This window comes from Rissa tridactyla, chromosome 2 (assembly GCF_028500815.1).
Source record: "Rissa tridactyla isolate bRisTri1 chromosome 2, bRisTri1.patW.cur.20221130, whole genome shotgun sequence".
In the NCBI taxonomy this organism is placed as follows: domain Eukaryota; kingdom Metazoa; phylum Chordata; class Aves; order Charadriiformes; family Laridae; genus Rissa; species Rissa tridactyla.
This window is the reverse complement of record NC_071467.1, coordinates 65,404,167-65,424,953: the sequence shown is the minus strand read 5'-3', so window position 1 is coordinate 65,424,953 and position 20,787 is coordinate 65,404,167. Positions and strand designations below refer to the sequence as shown.

At 40.0% G+C, this 20,787-nt stretch overlaps 1 protein-coding gene across 2 annotated transcripts; it reads left to right on the top strand.

Moving 5' to 3' along the window:
- Positions 1 to 7,399, top strand: C2H6orf62 (chromosome 2 C6orf62 homolog). 2 transcript variants are annotated; one of them, XM_054189808.1, is made up of 5 exons: positions 1 to 1,641; positions 3,687 to 3,863; positions 4,430 to 4,552; positions 5,441 to 5,575; positions 6,425 to 7,399. In XM_054189808.1, exons 1-5 carry the CDS (start codon positions 1,513 to 1,515, stop codon positions 6,446 to 6,448), a joined length of 588 nt encoding a protein of 195 aa, XP_054045783.1. In that variant the 5' UTR covers positions 1 to 1,512; the 3' UTR covers positions 6,449 to 7,399. The 2 variants fall into 2 exon arrangements, with proteins under 2 accessions (XP_054045783.1, XP_054045782.1); XM_054189807.1 differs by having other exon boundaries at positions 6,114 to 7,399.
- Positions 7,400 to 20,787: the final 13,388 nt, after the last annotated feature.

Sequence of the window (20,787 nt, the reverse complement as noted above, 5' to 3'; positions counted from 1 at the left end):
AGTCTCTTGCTTCAGTTGGGGGGGGGAAGTTTTGGGAGGGGTTCCTTTTTTTTTTTTAGTTTCTGTTTTCCTTTTTTTTTCCCCCCTTATTTTTGTCAGGAGAGCAAGGGGAAATACTTTTTTCCCCTTTTCTTAACCTGGTCCAGCGAATTTGCTAACCTTAAAAACTTTCAACCCCGTCTAATCAAACACCTGGGGGGGGAAAAATGTCTGGAGAGAGGAAAAAAATAACCTGATAACTGGGGATTTGCTTTTGGGGAGGGTGTTTCAGAGGTTTAAAATTGCAGCCTAGACTTGCAATTTAGAAGAACCTCACAAAAAATTTATTTTATTTTTTTGACACCGAAAACCCGTTTTGGGAGAGGAGCAGGAGCAAAGCTCTCCATGTGTTCTGAGACGTGACCATGAAGTGAGAGGGGAGAGGCCGTGCGACTGCGGGTGTCCGTCCCGCTGCCCTGGGCCCAGGCCGCCCGCCGCAGCCTCTGCCGTCTCCTGTAGAGAGAGGCCTAAGGAGAAGCGAAGAGCATTGGCCATGCACGGCCTCGGCTAACCCTGCTCGCTGTGGAGTGCAGCAGCAGCAGAGAGAGAAGGATCCCCGGGGGATCAGCAGCCCAGGGAGCGTGCGAGGTGTTGGGGGATGTAGGGCTCTCCCACCGGTAAGGAGCCCGGGTGTGGGGCACTGGCTTGGGTTTTTAGTCTCTAGGTGAGATAATACTGTCCCTTGAACCCCTGCCCGCCCCTCGTCTTTGGCCATCATGATCCCTCTTCTTTTTGGCAGCAGTAGCCTCAGGGCAATGATGTGCCTGGTGATGAGCAGGGTGAAGTTAGAAATCACTCCGCTGTTTTTTCTCTTTGCTCCCCTGCAAACCAGCACTGTGTTGTCTGTAGTTGATTTTGTTGTTGGCAGAGAAATCTATCTCCCAGGATGTGCACTCCTCCTTTGCACCCTTTTCTCTGCTCTCCACCAAGTGTAATAATTCTAAAGGAAAAAAAAGACGGGCAACATAGCAATAGTGGAAAGCTGAGAATAATAATCAGTAGAGTCATGAATCTGGCTGGGGTAAAACGCAATTTGTAATTTCAGCTTTTTTTTTTTTGTAAGCAGAGCAAAAATACCCCCCCCATGGATTGGGCTTGTGCCAGTTGCTTTTTATTGTACACATAAATTGTGATAAGATTTGTTTTCTTTTTCATTCTTACCCACTTATTCCTGCGGCTAAACTGTTCAAATTTTTTTCTTCAGAATTCTTAGGGTTTTTTTTGTTGGTTTATTGTAAAATCTCTTGTCCAGCCATGGCTGGACAGCTACTTACTTTGTTTCTTGACCCATCCAATACAACATTCTCGTAAAATATTGCCTGAGGTGCGGTTTTGGGTTACATTCGCGTTTTATCTATTCAGTCGTATTAGCAGGAGTAAAACGACTTGTTTCTGTTGTACTTGAGTCTTATGAAAAGGTGCCCATAGTTTAGCGACAGTTTCCAAAGGCTTTAGTACCACCTGTATTACAAAATGGGGGACCCAAACTCCCGGAAGAAACAAGCTCTGAACAGACTTCGTGCTCAGCTTAGAAAGAAAAAAGAATCTTTAGCTGACCAGTTTGACTTCAAGATGTACATTGCCTTTGTGTTCAAAGACAAGGTAACTTGGTTTTAATATTTCTCTTACTGTGGGGTCTGTTGCAATGTGTGTTAACTGTACTGTGCAAAATCTTGCTGCCTGGTTGCATCTTATGGTTTATCCTTAATAGATTCCATTGACTTTTAAACATTTTTTTTAATTGCTAACTGTGATAATATTTACTTAGTTAATGTTTTCATTTTAGCTTTTAGTATGCTTGTAGTTTTGTAGTGCAGAGGGTGCTAGTACCTCTTAAATGATTACTCGGTAACTTCTGTATTGGGTACATATTTTTAGAAGTTAATGCTGTAATTCGGTAAGCCTCGTTGGGGCCTGAATTGCATAATTGCTGGCTATGAACAGTTGAGTTGAAAAGCCAGACCTGGCTGGAGTGGTTGCTAAGGTTGCTGCGTTTATCTGGTTAAAGCAGAAGGGAAAACCCGGCAGTTGAAGGCAGGAGTTGCAAAACGCAATACTGAAATGGCCCAAGCGTGCAGGCATATGTGAAACTGCTGCTACCATTTTGAAAGGGAGCAGAGAGGGGAAGGAGGAAGTCTTTCTTGGCTTCCTTGCCTTGTCTGCTGCTGCTGCGCATCTGGGCCAGGGTGGGGAGGCTGGTGGTGTTTCTAAAGCTAACTGTAGACTCAGAATTGTAGGAGAGTTTCCATCCACAGAAGGTGAGGAAAAGTAGATGCTTTAGTAAGTGAATGTGCTGAACAAATGATGAGGAAGTGAAGATAGAAGGAAAGGGCAACAGACTACATAATGCAGTATATGAACACTGAAATTTTTTAATCCCCTCAGATGTATAGTTTTGCATTCGCTGTAATAGTTATGCTTTTTAATGAAGACTCTGTTCTTTGAACATTTTTCATTGAAAAGTTTCCTTGAAATTTCTAAGTTCAACTTGCTTTTTTTTCATCAGTTCTAGTGCAAACAGAGGTGGATATAGTGGAGTGCAACTTCTTGGTACTGTCTCATAATAATAAAGAGAAATATGAAAGTTTAAGCAGTGATAACAATTAGATTTTCTTATATGATGTGACTTTAGTGGTTTTAGTTGTAGCAGTCACAATACTTTTCTTGTTGCTTTGTAGGAATTAATTGCAAATGTCTGTTTTAAATTCTATAAAACTTGCTTATATCACAGTGAAGATGTCTATCCAGTACCAGTTTGCTTAAAGCAAACTGGTAGGGGGCTGGACTAGATGATCTCCAGAGGTCCCTTCTAACTCCTGTCATTGTGTGAAAGTAGGAATTTAGCTTGGCCTAGCTTGGTCAGCAAATGGTTGCCTGTTATGTGTGTTCTGGCTAGGGGGTGTGGAGTCTTATTTGAGAAAATATGCTTTGGCTGTCATGTAGTTCTTAAATAGATCAATAATTTTCATGAGCTATAAGAAAGCTGTTAGAAGCAGACAGGCAACTTTAAGTGATTTTTACATACAGCAAAAACTGCTTTTCCAAATTCCCTGTAATGTTTTGGCCTTGCTTGAGAGATACTGAAATATTTGTATTGAGTATGAAAGTTTTATTTAGCAAATTAGTCCTTCTTTGAGGAGGTTATGACTTGTAGCTAACTTCAGATTGGATTGTCACCCACCGTTACCTAATGTGGCATTGAAAGACTTCACTTTTTATGAAAAAGGCCAACCTTAAAGTATTGCAAAGGGTGGCGGGGAGGGGAAGTGTTACTTGATTTGTGAAGAGAAGCTTGCAGAGGCCTCTTGGTCAGCCCGGAGCCCTGTATTCTACATGATAAAAGGGCAGTTCTGTTAATGCTTAGATACAGCTTTATTGTTTGCAAGATTGGTGTGTAAATCTGTATCTTTGGAGAGTACAAAAGTATGTTCAACTTTTTTTTAGAAAAAGTTGTTGGACTGATTCTGTTTAATTTGTAAAGCTTTGCATGTCAATTTGTGTGGTTTGCATCAAAGTCCGAACTTAGTGATGTGCACTTTACACGTGAACGCTAACAGAAAATCATGCCATTCCGAAATGAACTGCTATCTATGATTGCCTAGAAAGGATTGTAATCTTAATGTAACCTGTCTTTTTTTTTTTTTTAGAAGAAAAAGTCAGCGCTTTTTGAAGTGTCTGAAGTGATACCAGTCATGACCAATAATTATGAAGAAAATATCCTGAAAGGTGTGCGGGATTCCAGCTATTCTTTGGAAAGTTCCTTAGAGCTTCTGCAGAAGGATGTAGTACAGCTTCACGCGCCCCGCTACCAGTCTATGCGCAGGGTAAAGTTACTCTTGATGAATTTGTTTTCAACACTTATGCTTTTCTTTGTGAATGTTAAGGCTAATCCTGCTGTTATTTTCTCTGCTTTTTTGCTACATGAGGGTTCTGAAAGTGTGTGTTTATGGGGTCTGGTTTGAAGGGTAACAGCATATGTATTCTGAAATTGTGTTTAAATTTGTAGTGCTCAAGCTTTACCTTGCATCTGTCTCATTCAAATATGCCTTTGGAATTAACATCATCTTGCCGTCCTCGTCCTTTAGTAGGCATGTGTTAATTCTTGCAACAGTTCTTGTGGTACAACTAGGTCGTTTTGCTTTATGGTATTAGAAAATAGACAATCTTTGCTGATGTTTTCTTAAAGCTGGAATTTATAGTAAGTGGATACTGGTATTAAAACTTAACGGAAGGCAAGGAGGACTTTAGTTGTGCTGAGTAATACAAATGGAAAATTGCACAAACACGGTAATAAGTGCCATCTTTAAATTACATGCCTATATAGATAAGTTGCTTATCTGTATCTTTGACTGATGGAAGGAATGTAAGTACAGAACTTTACTACTTACAGGATGTTATCGGCTGTACCCAGGAGATGGACTTCATTCTTTGGCCTCGTAACGATATTGAGAAGATAGTCTGTCTCCTGTTTTCTCGGTGGAAGGGATCTGATGAACCCTTTAGGCCTGTTCAGGTATTTGGTTTTGTTTTTTAATGTCAATAAGTAACTAACACCTGGAGGGGAGGACAAATACTGTATCTCTTAACCCATAAGCTGATAAGGTATGTGACTTCTGTGGATGATAGAAAGTAAGCTGTCTGGTTTTATTTTATAAAGCAGTCAGTGTTTTTAGTGCCGAATTCTGCTTCCTATCTTTATGCACTGTTATATTAGCACTTCCAAATTTAAGCATCTGAAGGACCTTTGCAAATGACATACATGTATAAATACATATAGGATGTTAGCATTTGTAGAAGTAAATTAGATATGGCTCTTAACACAGTTGATTCTTTGTCTAAATATGACGGTGTCATTAAGATTCTGTGAGTACCCCAAGCTGCTCTATTTTGTTAGATGAAAGAGGGTCTGAGGTGGGTGGAATTCTTGCGTTATAATTTTACCTTGAAATAAACTTCAAACATTTTAGACCATTTTTTCAGTAGCTAGTTTCAGCTGTTTACATTCAGATTTTTGAACAGTGTTATATGTATTTTTTGTGCTGGTTCCGCAATTGTAGTCAGTTATTGGAAGAAATATGCTGTATTGTTGATGCACAGAGATGTTTTGACAGAACAAGCTAAATCTGGTTTTATATATGCAGTTAAAGTGGTACCTTTGAATTATTAATACATCATTGCAATGACTAATGTCAGTGTTGGCAGAACAGAACTAGGGAATTCTTCAAATTCTGGCAAGATGCAAGTGTGTCATCGTTGCTGTGGTCCCCATTTTCTGCTTTTCATAGATGAGAAAAGGAAGGAAACAACAGTGGTTATAAAGCCCCAGATTGAAGGAAATTAATTGGTTAAATGTGAGCTTTAGCTTAATAAATATTTTACTCCCCTTGTGCACACAATGCAGGCCAAGTTTGAATTTCATCATGGTGACTATGAAAAACAGTTTCTGCATGTTCTGAGCCGAAAGGACAAGACTGGAATTGTTGTCAACAACCCTAACCAGTCAGTGTTTCTCTTCATTGACAGACAGCACTTGCAGGTAAGCTTATTTTACCCATCATTCTAGAAGTGTATTTTAATCATAAAAGGCTTTTTCTTAGGAACATCAGTACTTCTATTGCAAAATACTCAAATAGAAAAATTGATCATGCATTCATGCTTGCACTTAGCACAATTTTCCTCTGAAACTGCTATAAATAGGATTCTCACATGCAAAAAACCAGCTACGTGCCACAGATGTCTTCACGTAGAATTAAATGTTCTTATATTAAAAAACAAGATATAAAATAGTGTTTTGGAAAAATTAAACCACTGTCTTAATTTGGCTGATATTACAGAAATCATTCAAGTGAAGAATGAACAGAATAAGGAAAATATTTTAGGCATTAGAGCTCGCAGACTTATTTTGAGTTCAGGCTGTTTGTACGGATGGCACAGTGGCTTTTAAATGTATATGTTGTTCCTCCACAGCCAGCAGCAAGCTGGTAATTGGGCTAGATCTGCTGGGGGGTCTGCCTATTAGTCTTGAGTTAACTTTCGTGTTTAATAGCTTTTCTTTGGGTTTTCTTTGCCTCTAGACTCCAAAAAACAAAGCTACAATCTTCAAGTTATGCAGCATCTGCCTGTACCTGCCACAGGAGCAGCTCACTCACTGGACGGTTGGTACCATAGAGGATCACCTCCGTCCTTACATGCCAGAGTAAGGTACTGGCCAGCAAAATGGGGAAGATCACAGAACGCAGCAGTGGATTTTCACTTTCCTCACCACTTTATTCTTTCAGAATTTAGAAGAAAATGGACTCATGTTCAGAACACTGTACATTGTGAAACTTGATCATCCTGGATTTTTTTTATCATTTGTATCTCAGAACTTTACAATTTTTTTTAGATGTTTTCTGCATGGACCTTGTGAAAGAGAGGATGCTCTGCACGCTTCTGCACTGCATCAGCATCTTACTAAAATGTGAAATGAAGGGACTGTACACTGAAACAAATGTATCCGAAAGCACAAGGTGATCATTTGTGGTGGTGTTCCCATTTGTGCTGGTCATGCCCCCTAACATCTATAATGTTAACCATCAGTATTTGGAGGGTGAGAAGTGAATGTAACGGGTATAAAAGCCTTATAGCTTTGTTGTTAATGATTGTATCAAAGAGCACTATCATTCATTTTAATGAACAGAAAAGTGGCTATTACTATAGGAAGTAAATGTGGGAAAGAAATCTTTCTTTAAAAAAAAAAAAAGCATCTCATTTAATGTGTAGGCATTTTTTGCCTCTTTTATTTTGCTGGGCCATGTCTAAGTGTACTGGCACTTTTGTTTTTGATCTCTTTCCCCAAGTTGCTGTATAACTGTATAAAAGTATTCTTTTGAGTTGGATGCATTTATACAGATGAGGCAGACCTGGAGTCTGAAGTCACTAAAGCAGCTAAAAATGAAGTAAAATAATAGCTGCAGAAACAATGTTGGTAGAGGATTATTTTTTCTTGAGAGTTGAGACTTGTAAACTTGCAGGTGAACTGTGCAGGAAATACTGGTTTCTAAAACATTTCTTATGGAAAACCCATTGAGGTTGTTTTTTTTTCTTTTGGAATAGACATTATAAAACAATGTAAAATAGTGTTTGGAGTGTCAAAAGTTGATTCTGACAGAACATTTTAAGATTGTGCAATGATAAAAGGAAGACTACTGTATAGTTTTGATGACGAAGGCTCTGCTTAAGGTTTGAGTACTTTACTGGAGTAAAACTGCATAAGCCTGCTCCCTTTGGATAAAACTAGTGCTTACCTGTTTAAAACTTGTATTTAGCTTTTGTTTGGAATTGGAAAAAATTGGAACTTAAATAAATTAGGTGAAAGATGTCTGGCTTTATTTATGGAAATCCAATGAATTGAATTTTAGCAGTGTCTTACATCTTGACAGTGTCACCCATTGCAAACACTGAAAATGTCCAGGATGTAAAATAGTATTAACAAAGATTATTGGTACAGGTGTTCTTACATATGCAGGCAGTATGTTTGTTTTGAAAAGTAATTGTCAGAATATTAATCAAATCTAGCATACGATTGTATTAGTACATGGATAGTTCTTTGGTCATAAGGTCCTACAGGTTAAACTGGAGCACCCTGGAAAAACACCACCTGAAAGCTGCAACTTCACATTAATAAATGCCTTAAGTGACAAAGAATACCTTGAAAATGCTGTGCTACAGAATGCTAAGACTTTCTGGAATAGTTAGTAACCACTATACCTGTAATAGTACTTAAAATTTAGCTAATTTTAGGTGCCCCTTCTTTGAATGGCCTGTGTCATAATACCAATTGTCCACATGAAGCTTGAGATGGGTTTTGTAGGGTCTTGACCATTCAAGTGTCATGAGTTTGGATTTTTGCTTCCTAAGTGCAGTCCCTTTGTTTCTTCTTAATTTGTCATTTTGGACATCATCTCACAGTAGTGAGAATATGGCCATAGGTACCTTGGGTGGCAAAGCAAATGACTTACTAGTTTTTGCATTAGGAATTTTGTCTGTCTTCATTCTGGTTTCTCTTCAGAGAAGCCTCAAGATGTTGGCCTGAGTGGCTGCATACAATGCTTTTTAACTGTCAGCAATGGTATGATCCTTAACTTCAATTCTTTGTATTACAGGGAGCAACCTGTTCAGTTTAATTGCTTTTTTTAGTTTTGTATGTGATGCATGAAGATGTTCTTCGTGACAGTCATCCCGGAGTTAAGTAATACTGTGCTTTCTTGGGAGAAGATAGTTGTACAATACTAATTTTGCTAAATGTGGTCTGTTCTACCCAGATAACAAATGTTATGCTTTTGCTGCGCTATCAGATTGAGTTGATAGCCATCTGCATTGTGTAAGTTCGGGGTTGGAGGGACGTGGAGCAGGGGAGGAAAAAGAGAAGAGCGAACAACAGACTTCAGAGCATGAGAATCTCAGGGAGTGTATGAGAGAGTGTTCTTACATCATTTGGCACCTTTGAAAGGTGACTCACCACCTCAACAGGATGACTTCTGAGGGAATAGGTTCAACTTGAAGTTGTTCCCCTCTTTCTCAATGGAGCTTCTAGTTAAATCTTAACAATATTCTTCTTGGTTACTTCAGCAAAGTGTTCTTCAGAAGCAAGTGGAAGCAGTTCACAATGTCTGTCTTCTGGGTTCAGGCCTTCTTTATGTCAGTGTAGCGGCTTTTTGGTAGGCTTTCTTAACTTCAATGTGTAGGTTTTATCTTGCGAAACTAATGTTTACAAAGCACAGTTTGTGACTGTGCAAAACTAGTTAGTTTGTTCAGTGGAGCTTTTTTGTAAATACAAAAAGGCCTCTTGTTGAAGACAAGAATTTTGGTTACTACCTGCCAGTCAGCTACTTCTGGGTCTCCTTTAGATATGCTAATACCCAGAATGGAAATACACTCAGTAGCTCACCTGAATATGTGAGTTTTACCAGGCTGTTGCTTGAGGATTTGTCATGTGAACTTGGCAAGTGCGAATGGGGCAGGGATAAATGCGCAGGCAGCAAAATGAAGTTGACAAGAGGCCTGTTAAATCTCTTCTATCTAAATGAAGTGTCTGGTGAAGGGAAGCTGGTGTCAGGTGTTTCCCAGATGGTGCGGAGAAACTTGTGTCGTAGCTTGTACACGGCTGTATAGTTTCCCTTCACTTTTCAGGCTTCTTCCATTCCATAAGTGTTATCAAAAGTAGAGCAGGATGGACAGAACTGCTTGTGCAAGCATTGCCCGAATGTAGTCGGCCTGTAGCTAGTTGGCAATTGATGCCCTTTGTCACATCTGTCTCATGAATTGCTTCTCAAAAGCTTTTTTTTTACACTTAAAATTGCTGTGGTAAGTGATACATCAGGTACTAGAAACACATTGGGATTATGTGGTGTTTTTCTTAACAGAAAAAAAAATAATGGTTACTGGCACTAATCTCTGAGCATTGAAAGCTTTAGATCAAGGTACTGATGTTTTGCTACAAGTTGATTTATTTATTTATTTTTTTTTGCATAGCAAAATGTTAAGCCTATTAGAAACGAAGATGGTGGAAAGATGGTAATTTTGCCAGGTTCAATTGTCTGGACTTTTAAAGAAATCAAATCTCTGAAAGACCTAGTTGGCCTATATTTACAAAATACAAAACAAGCAGAAGATCAGTCTTCACTGCAGGTTCAAGGTTCTGGGCCTTGTGAATGACCACATCTGTTGACGCATTATGGCATACAGTATTAGTTTTAAAATTATTTTAAGACCTGATAAAAGTGTCATAAACTCCTACTCCTTGTACCTACTTCTAGCTTCTGAGCTCCGCAGGTGTCATTCCCTGCCCATTTCTGTTTTGCTGCCGGAAAAACACTGTATTTTCTTGTGCTTGTCATGTGCTGAGTCATTAGGTTACTTGCAATTAATTAATGCCATCTCGTGGTAAATCTGGATCTCGGGGGGGCTGAACAGGGAGAATGGTCACTTAGGGGTTTTTTGCTCCTTAAGTGTGAGATGATTCTAATGGACTGTTACAGGCTTCATTTAAGATTACATTAAGGTTCCTGCCAATAGCATGACAGTTGTTAAAGTTGAGAATTACTAGACTACATTTACATCCACTAAGCAGATAGACACAGGGCGTGAGTTTACTTAATTGCTATTTTCTTTTACTAGTCTAGAAAAGCTTCTCCCATTTTGAGTTTTGCATTTATTGCAGCAGCAAATTCAGAAGCTGCGTAAGCTTAGAGATTCTGGAACAGCATTCTGGAATTAAGTAACGAGATAAAGGGCTTTGATAGTGTTTTACAAAAGAAAAACGTTTAGCTAGAACTGGAAGTTCCCTTAGCTCTTGCCCTGCTGTAGTGCACAGGGGCTGGGTGCTTTGTGTTAGTTTGGGTGTTTAAATCTTCCTTCTCGTGGTGTTCTTGGAGTACGGATGAACTCTCTGCTGTCAGGAACGCTACGGAGGAAATCGCGGTTCCATTTACAGTAGCGGGTGCTGCTTTCCGATTTGTGCACCGCAGCTGGGAGTTCCTGGGGCTGATGCTGCGGAGGGGGTGCATCAGCTCTACAGGTTAACTGAAGCAAGCGAAGCGATAAGCAAACCTAATTCCTCTTCTGCACGGCTGACTGAAATGCTTTTTAGGGCTGAAGATATCTATGACCTAGTTCTGCTTGGAAAGGATTTACATATGGAAAGGTCTCTTAATTTGAGCACAATTACTGTATGCTAGAGCACCCACTCTACAAGCTGCTTTTTTTTGGACTCTTGAGATCTATTCAAGCAGCTACTGCTTTTAAGCAAAATAAATGAAAGATCCAGAATACTGCTACAGTGGTACAGCCCCAGGTACTGTTTTGGTGAACAAAAGTAGGCTTAGTGGGTTATTTTTTTTCTGGAGGATAGCCAGTGTGTCTTTTTTGATTAGAGCTTGCCGGTAATTTGCTCTGGTTTAGGCGAGAACTGTATGTTCTGCAGTGTCCCACAACCACGGCAGCTTGGGACCAGGGGATCTGCTAACAGCAGTCATTCGGGGGGGTGCGTTACAGAATCACAAAGGTAACAACTGTCATCGCGTTGTCCCTGACCTCCTAAGTAGCAAAATAGGAATCAAAGTGCTTTTTTCTTCATTCCCATGGACAGTGAGGTAAGGGAGGGGTTTGGGAGTTTCTTTCTACTGACTAAACGGTTTCTGCAGATAGAGAATTCTAAAATGGTTAGTGATAAAATGCAGTTGGAAATTCTTCCATATGCCCTGGCAGTGGCTTGGAGCCAGTCACTGAAGCTGAACAGAACTGAACTGCTGTTCAGAACAGTTACTTAACAGCCTAATTCTCCCTGTCGTCGTCCCCCCCCCCATTTAGGTGGAAATGCTTGCCAATTCGAGAATTGGAAACCAACTGGCGCGTAATTAAATTGGCAGAGTAACCTAGGTGAAGCGGCTCAGCCATGAGACCCCTGTGACAGGTGGCTCAACCTGAAAGACTAACAGGGAGTCCTGATAGCGTAACGCTTGTTTCAGCAGCGATGTCCTTCCTTACCCTCTCCTCTCCCCGGTTTATCACTGGCAAGCTGCTTCTTCCCAAGAGCTGGAATCCTGAATGACTAAATCCCTCCTCATGGCACCTTAATCTTCAACTGGTATGTGCCCTGATTAGCATCTGCACTCTTGGTTTTAAACTCCGATGGGATTCTGTTCCAATTCCTCATTTTCCCAAGGGACCTGTAACGCACGGTCCCACCATGCTGCGAATACCCGGCTGTCAGCCGGAATGCGTTCGTACGACAGTAGTGATGTCAAACCAGCGTGAAACGCTTCCGTGACCAATATACTGCATGTGGAAGCTGCGCTTACTTTCACTGATCGCGACATACTGTTCCACAACGTGTCACATACGTGAAAAGTGTTGCCCTTCATAGGGGCAGACGTCTATCCATCAAGGAGTAGGGTGTAGGTGTTTGCTATGTTCAAAAAAAAATTAAAAAAAAACCCAAACCAGCATAATATGGGACAGTCTCATTTGCAGCTGTAGGACATGGAGCTTACAGGCGTCTGTCAGCCATTGGGTATGTAACCTGGTACACTAATAAGACTCAAAGGTGATCTCACCAAGTCACTGATTTGCTTGCTTGTAAGGGAATTGTGCCGAAACCTGCCGTGATGGAACCAGGTCAGCCCCACAGGAGATCTGTTTGTTCTGGTGCCAGGTGGAACCATGTGCCGTTTGTCCTTATTACAGTGATTGTTTTCTGTTACTTCCTTTCAGACTCAGCTAAGGTAAGATACAGATTTTTCTACGTGTAGGTTAGGGTGAAATCAGTAAAGAACGCTTCCAAGTATTAAGTCTGATGTCGGTTCACTCCCAAAGCTAAGCAAGCTCAACGGTGACAATTCCGTCTAAGATCATCTCCAAGCCTGAGCTGTGAAATAAATTACAAGGTCAGCGTGCTGCTGCTGCTGGAGGGATAACAGACAAGGTTGTCTTAAATAATCAGTTTAATGAGCCACTTCTAAAATAGGTGGCCTGCATATTAATGATGTTCCTCTTTCTTATTAATTAGGTGGCACTAAAATACTGTGTTGAATAGTCTGTTACAAAGGGAGAAGAGAATTCACTTGTTACTTCAGGAAGGATTTTTCTTTTTTTGTTTCCCTCTCAGCCTGCAAGAGTTCTTGCCAGGCTGGAATGGGAACAGGAGGATACGGTTATTTCCATGTTGAGGTTTGCCACTCTTAATTTGCCTGGGCACTTTTCAATTGTAATTATGGAGATATGACGAATGCTAAGTGATAGAATGAGATCGCTTAACTATGGCAGGTTCCCGAGGCAGCTGGCTTTGATGAGGGAAGCCACATTACGTCGCAGTGGGACAGTTACACAAGGACAGAGATGTCCCAGCACACAGAGCTGAGAACATTCGGAATCCTTTGGCGTGTGTTGAATTCGAGACCTCCTTCACTGTCGTCCCCTGGCTTTTACTTCAGATAACAGTCAAAGTCACCCTTGTGTTCCAGTGAGGGGGTGGGTTTATAGTAGTTGGGGGAGCAGTTTTAATCCTCACTTCTATTTCCTTCACCTCTTGCACTCTACTACATGGGTACCGTATGGAAGAAAACCGGTAAACTTAGGAATGAGAAAAAAACATGACTGGTGATGCCAGAACACGTTAATAAGATGACCAGAACAGCAACTGCTGAACCCACTAGGTGTGTCCGCATGTTATGATGGATCCTCTCTGTCTACTCATCCTAGTAATTCTAGAGGAGCTGGAGATGCTTAAGACTCATAATTGATCTCCAGGCAGAGGAAGCTGTACAGAGAGAAACCATTTAATACAGTGAAGCATACAGGTCTGCTGAACAAGGATTTAAAACAACGTTTAAAAAAGGTTGCTCCTGTAATAAGTATCTTCACAGAACTGCTTTAGCAAAGCACTGTGTTTCTAAAAACGTGATTTGGGGATGATTCTGAGCACGAGTGTAAGTAAAAATCATTACGAATGTACTGCTGAAGAGGATGCTACTATTAAAAATTGGAAGTAGCCACAGGCATATAAGCCATGTACTTCTGAGACAGCAGGAGAGAAAAAGCTTTTGTTGAGAATTTATATACCACAAACAACTGCTCGAAACTTGCAGAACAAATACATGCTGATAGCATGAGCCCACCGTAGGTACTTTTTTTTTAGAGAACTTCCATTGAAGAGTAAGTTATCAGCTATATTTGGAAGTCATTTTGGAAAGATTTCTGATATATTAGAACCTTGTTCATATTGAAAATCAGTCTGCATGAACAGGTCACTTAACTCATGGGAAATTATTCCTTTATGTTTAGGAATGCACAAAAAACACCTTACCTGCACATTTAATCACAAAATTCACATCACTAAAGACGAGTCAACTTCCATGACAAAAAGAATTATGCGTGCCCTTTGCTAGCGTAGATTAACTTTTTCAAATCTCCCACTAGAGAAGAAAAACTAAGATCATGGTTTATGTAAACTTGCGCTGCGTATGTAGCATCGCTGTTTTTATTACGGTGTGACAGCCTTGCCAAGGGTCGTTTGTCATCAGTTGGAAGAAAGCAGTTAAACCTCTCCACAGCAGCATGTGAGGAGGCAAGTCTTCAGCTGATGAACAGCAGCTTAATTCTACCATGTTCATACCCAAGTCGGATAATTGACAGCCTTCACCTGATGAAAGGCTCACCAAACTTCTTTCGATACATCTCTCACTCTCAGCTGATGGTTTTTAAACAAACATAGCCAGAGCTTCGGGTAGGTAGAGGTGAAAAGCCCTGATGATGTAACTGCATTTTCACATTCAGGAATCACAGGGAGATGATGATGAAATCTCACGTGAATTTGTGTACAAGGGTTCCACCGCAGCCACTCTCAACCACTTCATGCTGGCGAGCTTTTACTCAGTGCAGAGAGATTACAAAACTATTAAGTAATCTTTAAAAAGGTAGTTTCAGAAAGCTTTATTGGATACTTTTGAATTTGTTACAGCATCAGTAAATTACACTCTGTATTAGCCTGCTTTACACTCTCAAACCAGTTTCACACTATGTTATATGAACTCTGTACTACCATCTTACAGAAACAAGTGGTTTAGTTTGTAAGCATATATAGTGTTTTTTGATTGTGATGGTGATGGGCCTGAAGACAGGGTTGCTTTGTCACACGGCGACACCACAGGCAAAGAAAACAGAGATCTTTTAAAACACTGTCATGCTGGTAAACCATATGGCTGTTCCAAAGGCTCTTTCCTTCTGCTGTCTTGACCAAAACAACAAAAAAAAGATGCATCCCCGTGCTGTCGCGCTCTGTTGTTCATCCCAAAATAGGCACGAATTTCAGGCTTGCAGCAATTTTGATGGTAATCATGAAATTTGTTTGTTTATTATGGGAGTGAGACTACTTCACTTTATACAGACTATCATAACTTTGTGCAGATGATGTCTTACTGCATAAGTGAGAAAATCACTCTATATGGGATTCTTAAGTTCAACATTATAATTTTTAAAATTACTTTCTTATATTAATTTCCTAGATACTTTGTATGTCTACCTTGTGCAATTAACTTCCCTGTCGCCTTATTTGTTAAATCCACGGTGGCAAATGCAATATTTCTTCCTTGCTTCAAAATCTGAGCTGTAATCAGTATCTCTTCTCCAATCTTAGCAGCAGAAGTGTATCTTCAATGAAGAACAAAATGAACAGGGTAAGAGGCTGTACAGAGCACAAATCCAATATTCCTGCATTTTAGATTATCATGAAGGGAATTAGCAAAAAAAAAAAAATCGTGCAAATCCCCACTTCTAAGAAGTCCTTGAGTTCCTCTGTACTGCACTGGTAATTCAATATAAGAGAAAATGGAGGATAGAAAGACACCCATTGGCTTGGTTATGAGGAACCAAATTCTGTTCCATTTTGGAACAAAACCAACTGTGTATCAAAGATCTCAGTTAAAAGTTCAGCTCCAAATCCTATTCCAGCTACTGCTGGCTCCCTACAGCCTTTTTAAACCAGTCTGGCTGGTTCAGCTGCAAAATGCCTCTGTTACAAAGGCTGTGGAAGGTCATTTCTGTATGGAACCTAAGCATAGGTTAGCCGCTTCCCATACCCTGGTCAGAGAAAAGTCATGGAAATCTGGGAGGCCTTCAAACTTCCCAGGTTTAATGCTGTTTCCATTCATTAGATAACTCTTTGTTTTTATTTACATGAGTAGGAGGTTGTGCTTTTAAAACACACTCTCCAGGGAACAGGAAGAAATTCCCCCACAAAACGCCTGGAAAGAATCAGGAGGAACATGATCCAACCACAAGCTGAGGTAAGGGAACAATATTCAAATGTGGGAACTGCAGAGGAGAATGTATAATTGCTGGATATAAATCTTATTGAGATACATTTCATCAACCGGTCCATTTTTACACATGACACCATGTCAAAAGTATGTCAGTCACGCCTAACGCTGATGTAGCACAAACCCCATCAGTTGACAGGGGGCAGGGTTTCAATCTTGGTTCATTCTCAGAGGCTGATGCTGATCCTCTTGTGATTTAAAAAAAAAAAAAAAAAAAAGTGTCTCTATTTCTCTCTGTTCTTTCCATTACTGAAATAGCTTCCTCGTGACAACTTTTTAAAAAGCTCCTTCCCAAAAAGGAAAAAGTTGTATTATAGCAATATTCGACATCCAATATCACTTGTTGAATGAAAGCAGTAGTCTGGGTTAAACAAAGCTATTAATGTTGTTTCAGATAACAATTCCTAAAGGTTATGCTACTCAATCATTTTGGATCACCTCCAGAGACAGCACTTTCTTAAGATTTTAGCCCTTATGTAATTGGGTAGGTATATTTGATAGCGTAAATAATTCAGATCTCAGCCTCTTGTTATACTACTGTAGGGAAAAAGCCCATAATCATAGGAGAATCTCCCATTTTCATTTCCAGTAATTTCCTGGTCATCACAGTGGTCGTATAAAGCTTAAATAGATCCTCCAGTCCCACCTGCCTGGTGGAGAAATCAGAAGGTGCTGGGGGTAAAGAAGGGAACCTAGTAAAGATACAGATCACTCCCCACACACTTTTAAAGTTTGTTGGGTTTTTGTTTGTTTGTTTTTGTGGGTTTTTTTTTAAGACAGTTTTGATGAGGAGTTACCTTTCCAAGATTTTTAATGCTCTGTGTTAGTTATTCCAAGTAGGATTACTTTAGTTCCAACCAGTCATAATCTCTTCATTAAAAGTAATGAAGCAAAGCTGACAAGCTGTAATAGCATGATAAAAGAAGGTCTCAGAACAACTGTTTTGTTTTGGTTTTTTTTTAATAGACACTGTGCTTTAAATTTGCATTACAGGAAGAACTATTTTCAGTATAAAACTACCTTTAAATGACCTGGAGCAAAGGAATCTTCCTCCAGTAAGAAATTCTGATTGAATCTGTAATTCACCCTCTATGTGAGCATACAACAGAGCTAAACAGTTTCCTGTTTTAATATTTTTCCTGTTTTAACATTTTATGGACTAATACTAAAAAAGGGTTTACAGAAAGCTGCTTACCCTAGATTTTGGTGTTTGAGGACACACTCTAACGTATCTTCACAAGCAAAGACAGAAGTTGAGACAGTATATCATAAGACTAAAATTTACCACATCATCAATATCCCTTTACGTTCTCTGAATGAATGGGTACCATCTCTTAAATGCATATAACAAATTAAACCTCAACAAAGTCCAACTCGAATTTTGCAACCTAATGGCAATATCCTCAAATGCAGTCCCCTCTTTATATAAACAAGACTTCTGAAAAAAGAAAACACCTTTTCTAAGTGAGTACTACAGCACAGAAATGAAGTACAATGGAGTCAATACCGTGTTAGGGAAGAAAAGTTAGTATGTTCTGGTAAACATGGTGGATGATACCTACGTGATGTTCATGTCCACACTGACCCCAGGCATTGCTCTTTCTGTGTACAGCAACGCTGCTGTTGACACCACATCCACAAGTGTGGCTGTCAAGCCTCCATGTAATGTGCCACCTCTGTTTGTATGCTCCTCCTCTACTTTCATTTCACAAACAATTTTTCCAGGAGTTGCAGAAAGAAGCTTCATCTGTACAACCAAAAAAGGAATAAAAAGCTTAATGACAACAGTAGCAACACCCGATACTGCCCTGAATCAAACTGAAAGTAAATCTTGTTTAATTCTGGACTCATAAAACAAATTAGAAGATGGAAAATACGGTAATTCAACTGTCACACTAGTATTTCCATAAATTTGGAGCAGAAGATTGTTGCCTTAGAAAAATTTGTATTTCTAGTGTAGATAAATATTTAAACCAACAGTTTAACAAAACTTCAATACTTGCTATGCTCTCAGGAATTGCTTAGGAGACAACATTCTTCTTCAGTTTTCTTTTTGCTTTAACCTGTGACTGAAAAGCCAGATTAGAAGGAACACAAAACTAGACTATGTCTGTGTACTGTAGTTGCAAAGGCGTACTTGTTAGCTCACAAAATGGAAATGTGACTGCCAGTAATTCATTAATCACTATACTACAGCAACCTCAGTAAAAATCAGTAATTTTAAATGAGCACTACAAATGCTAATCAGATTGGCCTTCCTGCACTGAAATTCATATTCCTGGGTAGAAGTACCTAAGGCTGTACCACACTGTATTACGGCATCATGACTTGCGTATATGCTTTTATTCCAGCCCATAGGTGTTAAATAGAAAATTAAAGTATACATCTATGGTACCATGCTTACGCCTGTGACCAACACAGGAAGCTGAATTTTTGAGACCAAGAAGTTACTGTATTTCAGTATTTTAAAATATTTTTTTCAAGTCTCTTCAGTTAGTACTACTATATTCAAAATCTGAAAGCAGTTGCATAACTAGGGTAAGTTCAGCATATGTATTTACACCTACAACTAATACTTTGAAGTACCTTTAGACTGTCACAAGTGAAATGTGGGCATAATATTTATTATAATTCCTACTAATTTTCTGATGTTTTTACAAAGGTGTTTTTTTTAACTTAAATGTTTCCATATCACATCAGCTGAGCTAATTTACATCTTTTAATCTTAAAAGAAATTAAGATTGAAATGTCTCCAGTTTCACTATTGCTTATTTATAATGCAGTGTAAAAGCTCAGTTTCAGCTAATATCCCTTTCTGATAGGCCAAAGTTTACCCAAATTTTGCAGAGAAATGATACTAAGATAAACAGTGATGTAGTACACAGTTCATCTACGAATGGAAAAAACTGGAATTAAGCAGAGGGGAAATCACCCAGGCAGTGTCCTAATACAGAAATAGCACTTTGATCAATGAAAATCCCAAGTCCTAAACCAGGCATGCTGTGCTGCACTGACTGGAGGTTTAAGTTTCTGACGGAATTTCTAATGAGGACTTTACACTGAGAGCAGATGGCTTCCAGTACTGTCAGGGAGGGCTCCAATCCATCAGCAAGGCAAGGAAAGCATCTGGTTTCACTTGTCATTGCTCTGATCTGGCACTAGCTGCCTGCTCTCCTTGACAAAAATAGTTCAGTATTTGAACACTTCCAGGACTTGCACAGCCAGAGCTGCTGGTTTGTATTTCTTTTCTCATGGCCCTTCTGTTCTTGTCCTCCCATGCGTCTGTCTCAGTGAACATCATGCTGATTGGGCTTCCAGCCACTACTGCAATGCACTACTTCTTTGGAGAAAGGGCTTTAAAACCCACAGTCGTTAAGCCCTATGTAGATACCACATTGGAATTAAAGCAGAAACTAAGTCTGCTGCTGGAGATGAAAAGTTTCAGACTAAAATCTGTCTCCTCCAGAACAGGAAAAGTCTTGAGTCATATTTAGTTAAGGGAAGAAAGGCTTTTGCTGACTCTCAGAAAAACAGCAGATACTTTAAATGCAAACAAAACTGTGCTTTTATTGTTATTATGATTGTGTTCATAGCATCATACTTCTAGAAGGAGATTGCAGAAAAAGTCAAAAAGTATTCCAGAGCACGGTAGGAAGCCTAAGGCTCACTTCCAGCCTGTTACCTTTATGAGATTAAATTCTGCATATGTTCTACACTTTGTAGGATTTTAAGGTAAAGGAGAGTAAAGCTATCCCAGTGAAGAAGTGACAAAGAACTAACTGGACTCTTTATAAATAAATGAATGTAATAAACTTAAAGCTTTATACTTTTCATATATGAGACCAAAATGCCTTGGGGAAACAAAATAATATGAGTGGTTTTGCAAACAGTTACTTTCTATTAAACGTATCGTATCGTGGAGCTGTCAATGAAAGCACCACTTGCTCCTCTACAATGCAAACCCCATAAATTTTAAAATGGTTGGTTTTCTTAAATATATTTACCGCTTCTCTCCGCATCACGGTTGCACAAATAAATAGAAATCAAATGCAGAATTCTAGCATTACAAAACTTAATGAGAACACTGAAACTGCTTCACAGGACCACCCTATGCAGGAGCTCAAGAACACATCAGCTACTCTACTGCACATTGCAAAATTTAAGACGACATCGTAACATCATTTCAACATTTTTTGATCACCATGTAGCATTACATTAGAGCTGTACCAGTCAAACACATTTCTTTATACTGAGCCTTGCTGGAGGCTCACAGACCATCTAAGTGCTCCTGTTTTCCACCTGACTTCAAGGTGAAATGTCAGGTGTTATAATGAGCTACTTTTTTAATTTTGAAACAGAGAAGAGTAATAGTTTTTTCACAATTTCACAGTCCTGAAAGTTAGCTTAGCCACAGGAACTAAGAAAGGATGAATATTAGTTACTAAATAACTCATGGAAAGCTACTCAACACAATCCTTGTCTTCAGAGAGATACTGTAAGGCAGCTTTAGCGTTTAAAAACAAAGAGTTATTGAATAATAACTGTGCTTTTTACGTGTGTTACCCTCACGGCCCCACACCCCTGTTGGGAAATCCTGAACCCAGGGAAAACGCGGGCAGGGGCAGGGCTGCACCGCCGGGCTCCTGAGGCGCCCGCAGCCGGGCCACCGCGGCTCGGCCTGCAGCCAACCCCCCGCAGGCCTCGGCCTCCCCCGGCTCCGGCGGCCCGGCCCGCTGAGGGAACACACCTCGGAGCTCGGTTCAGCCTTTTATTCTGGGAGGGCGGTGGGGAGGGGAAAATGGCTTTTAAACGATCAGCCCCGCCTCGAGCGGCCCGCCGCCGCTCCGGTCAGAGCCAGTCGCCGCCGTTAACGGCCGCCCGCGCCCCGCCCGTA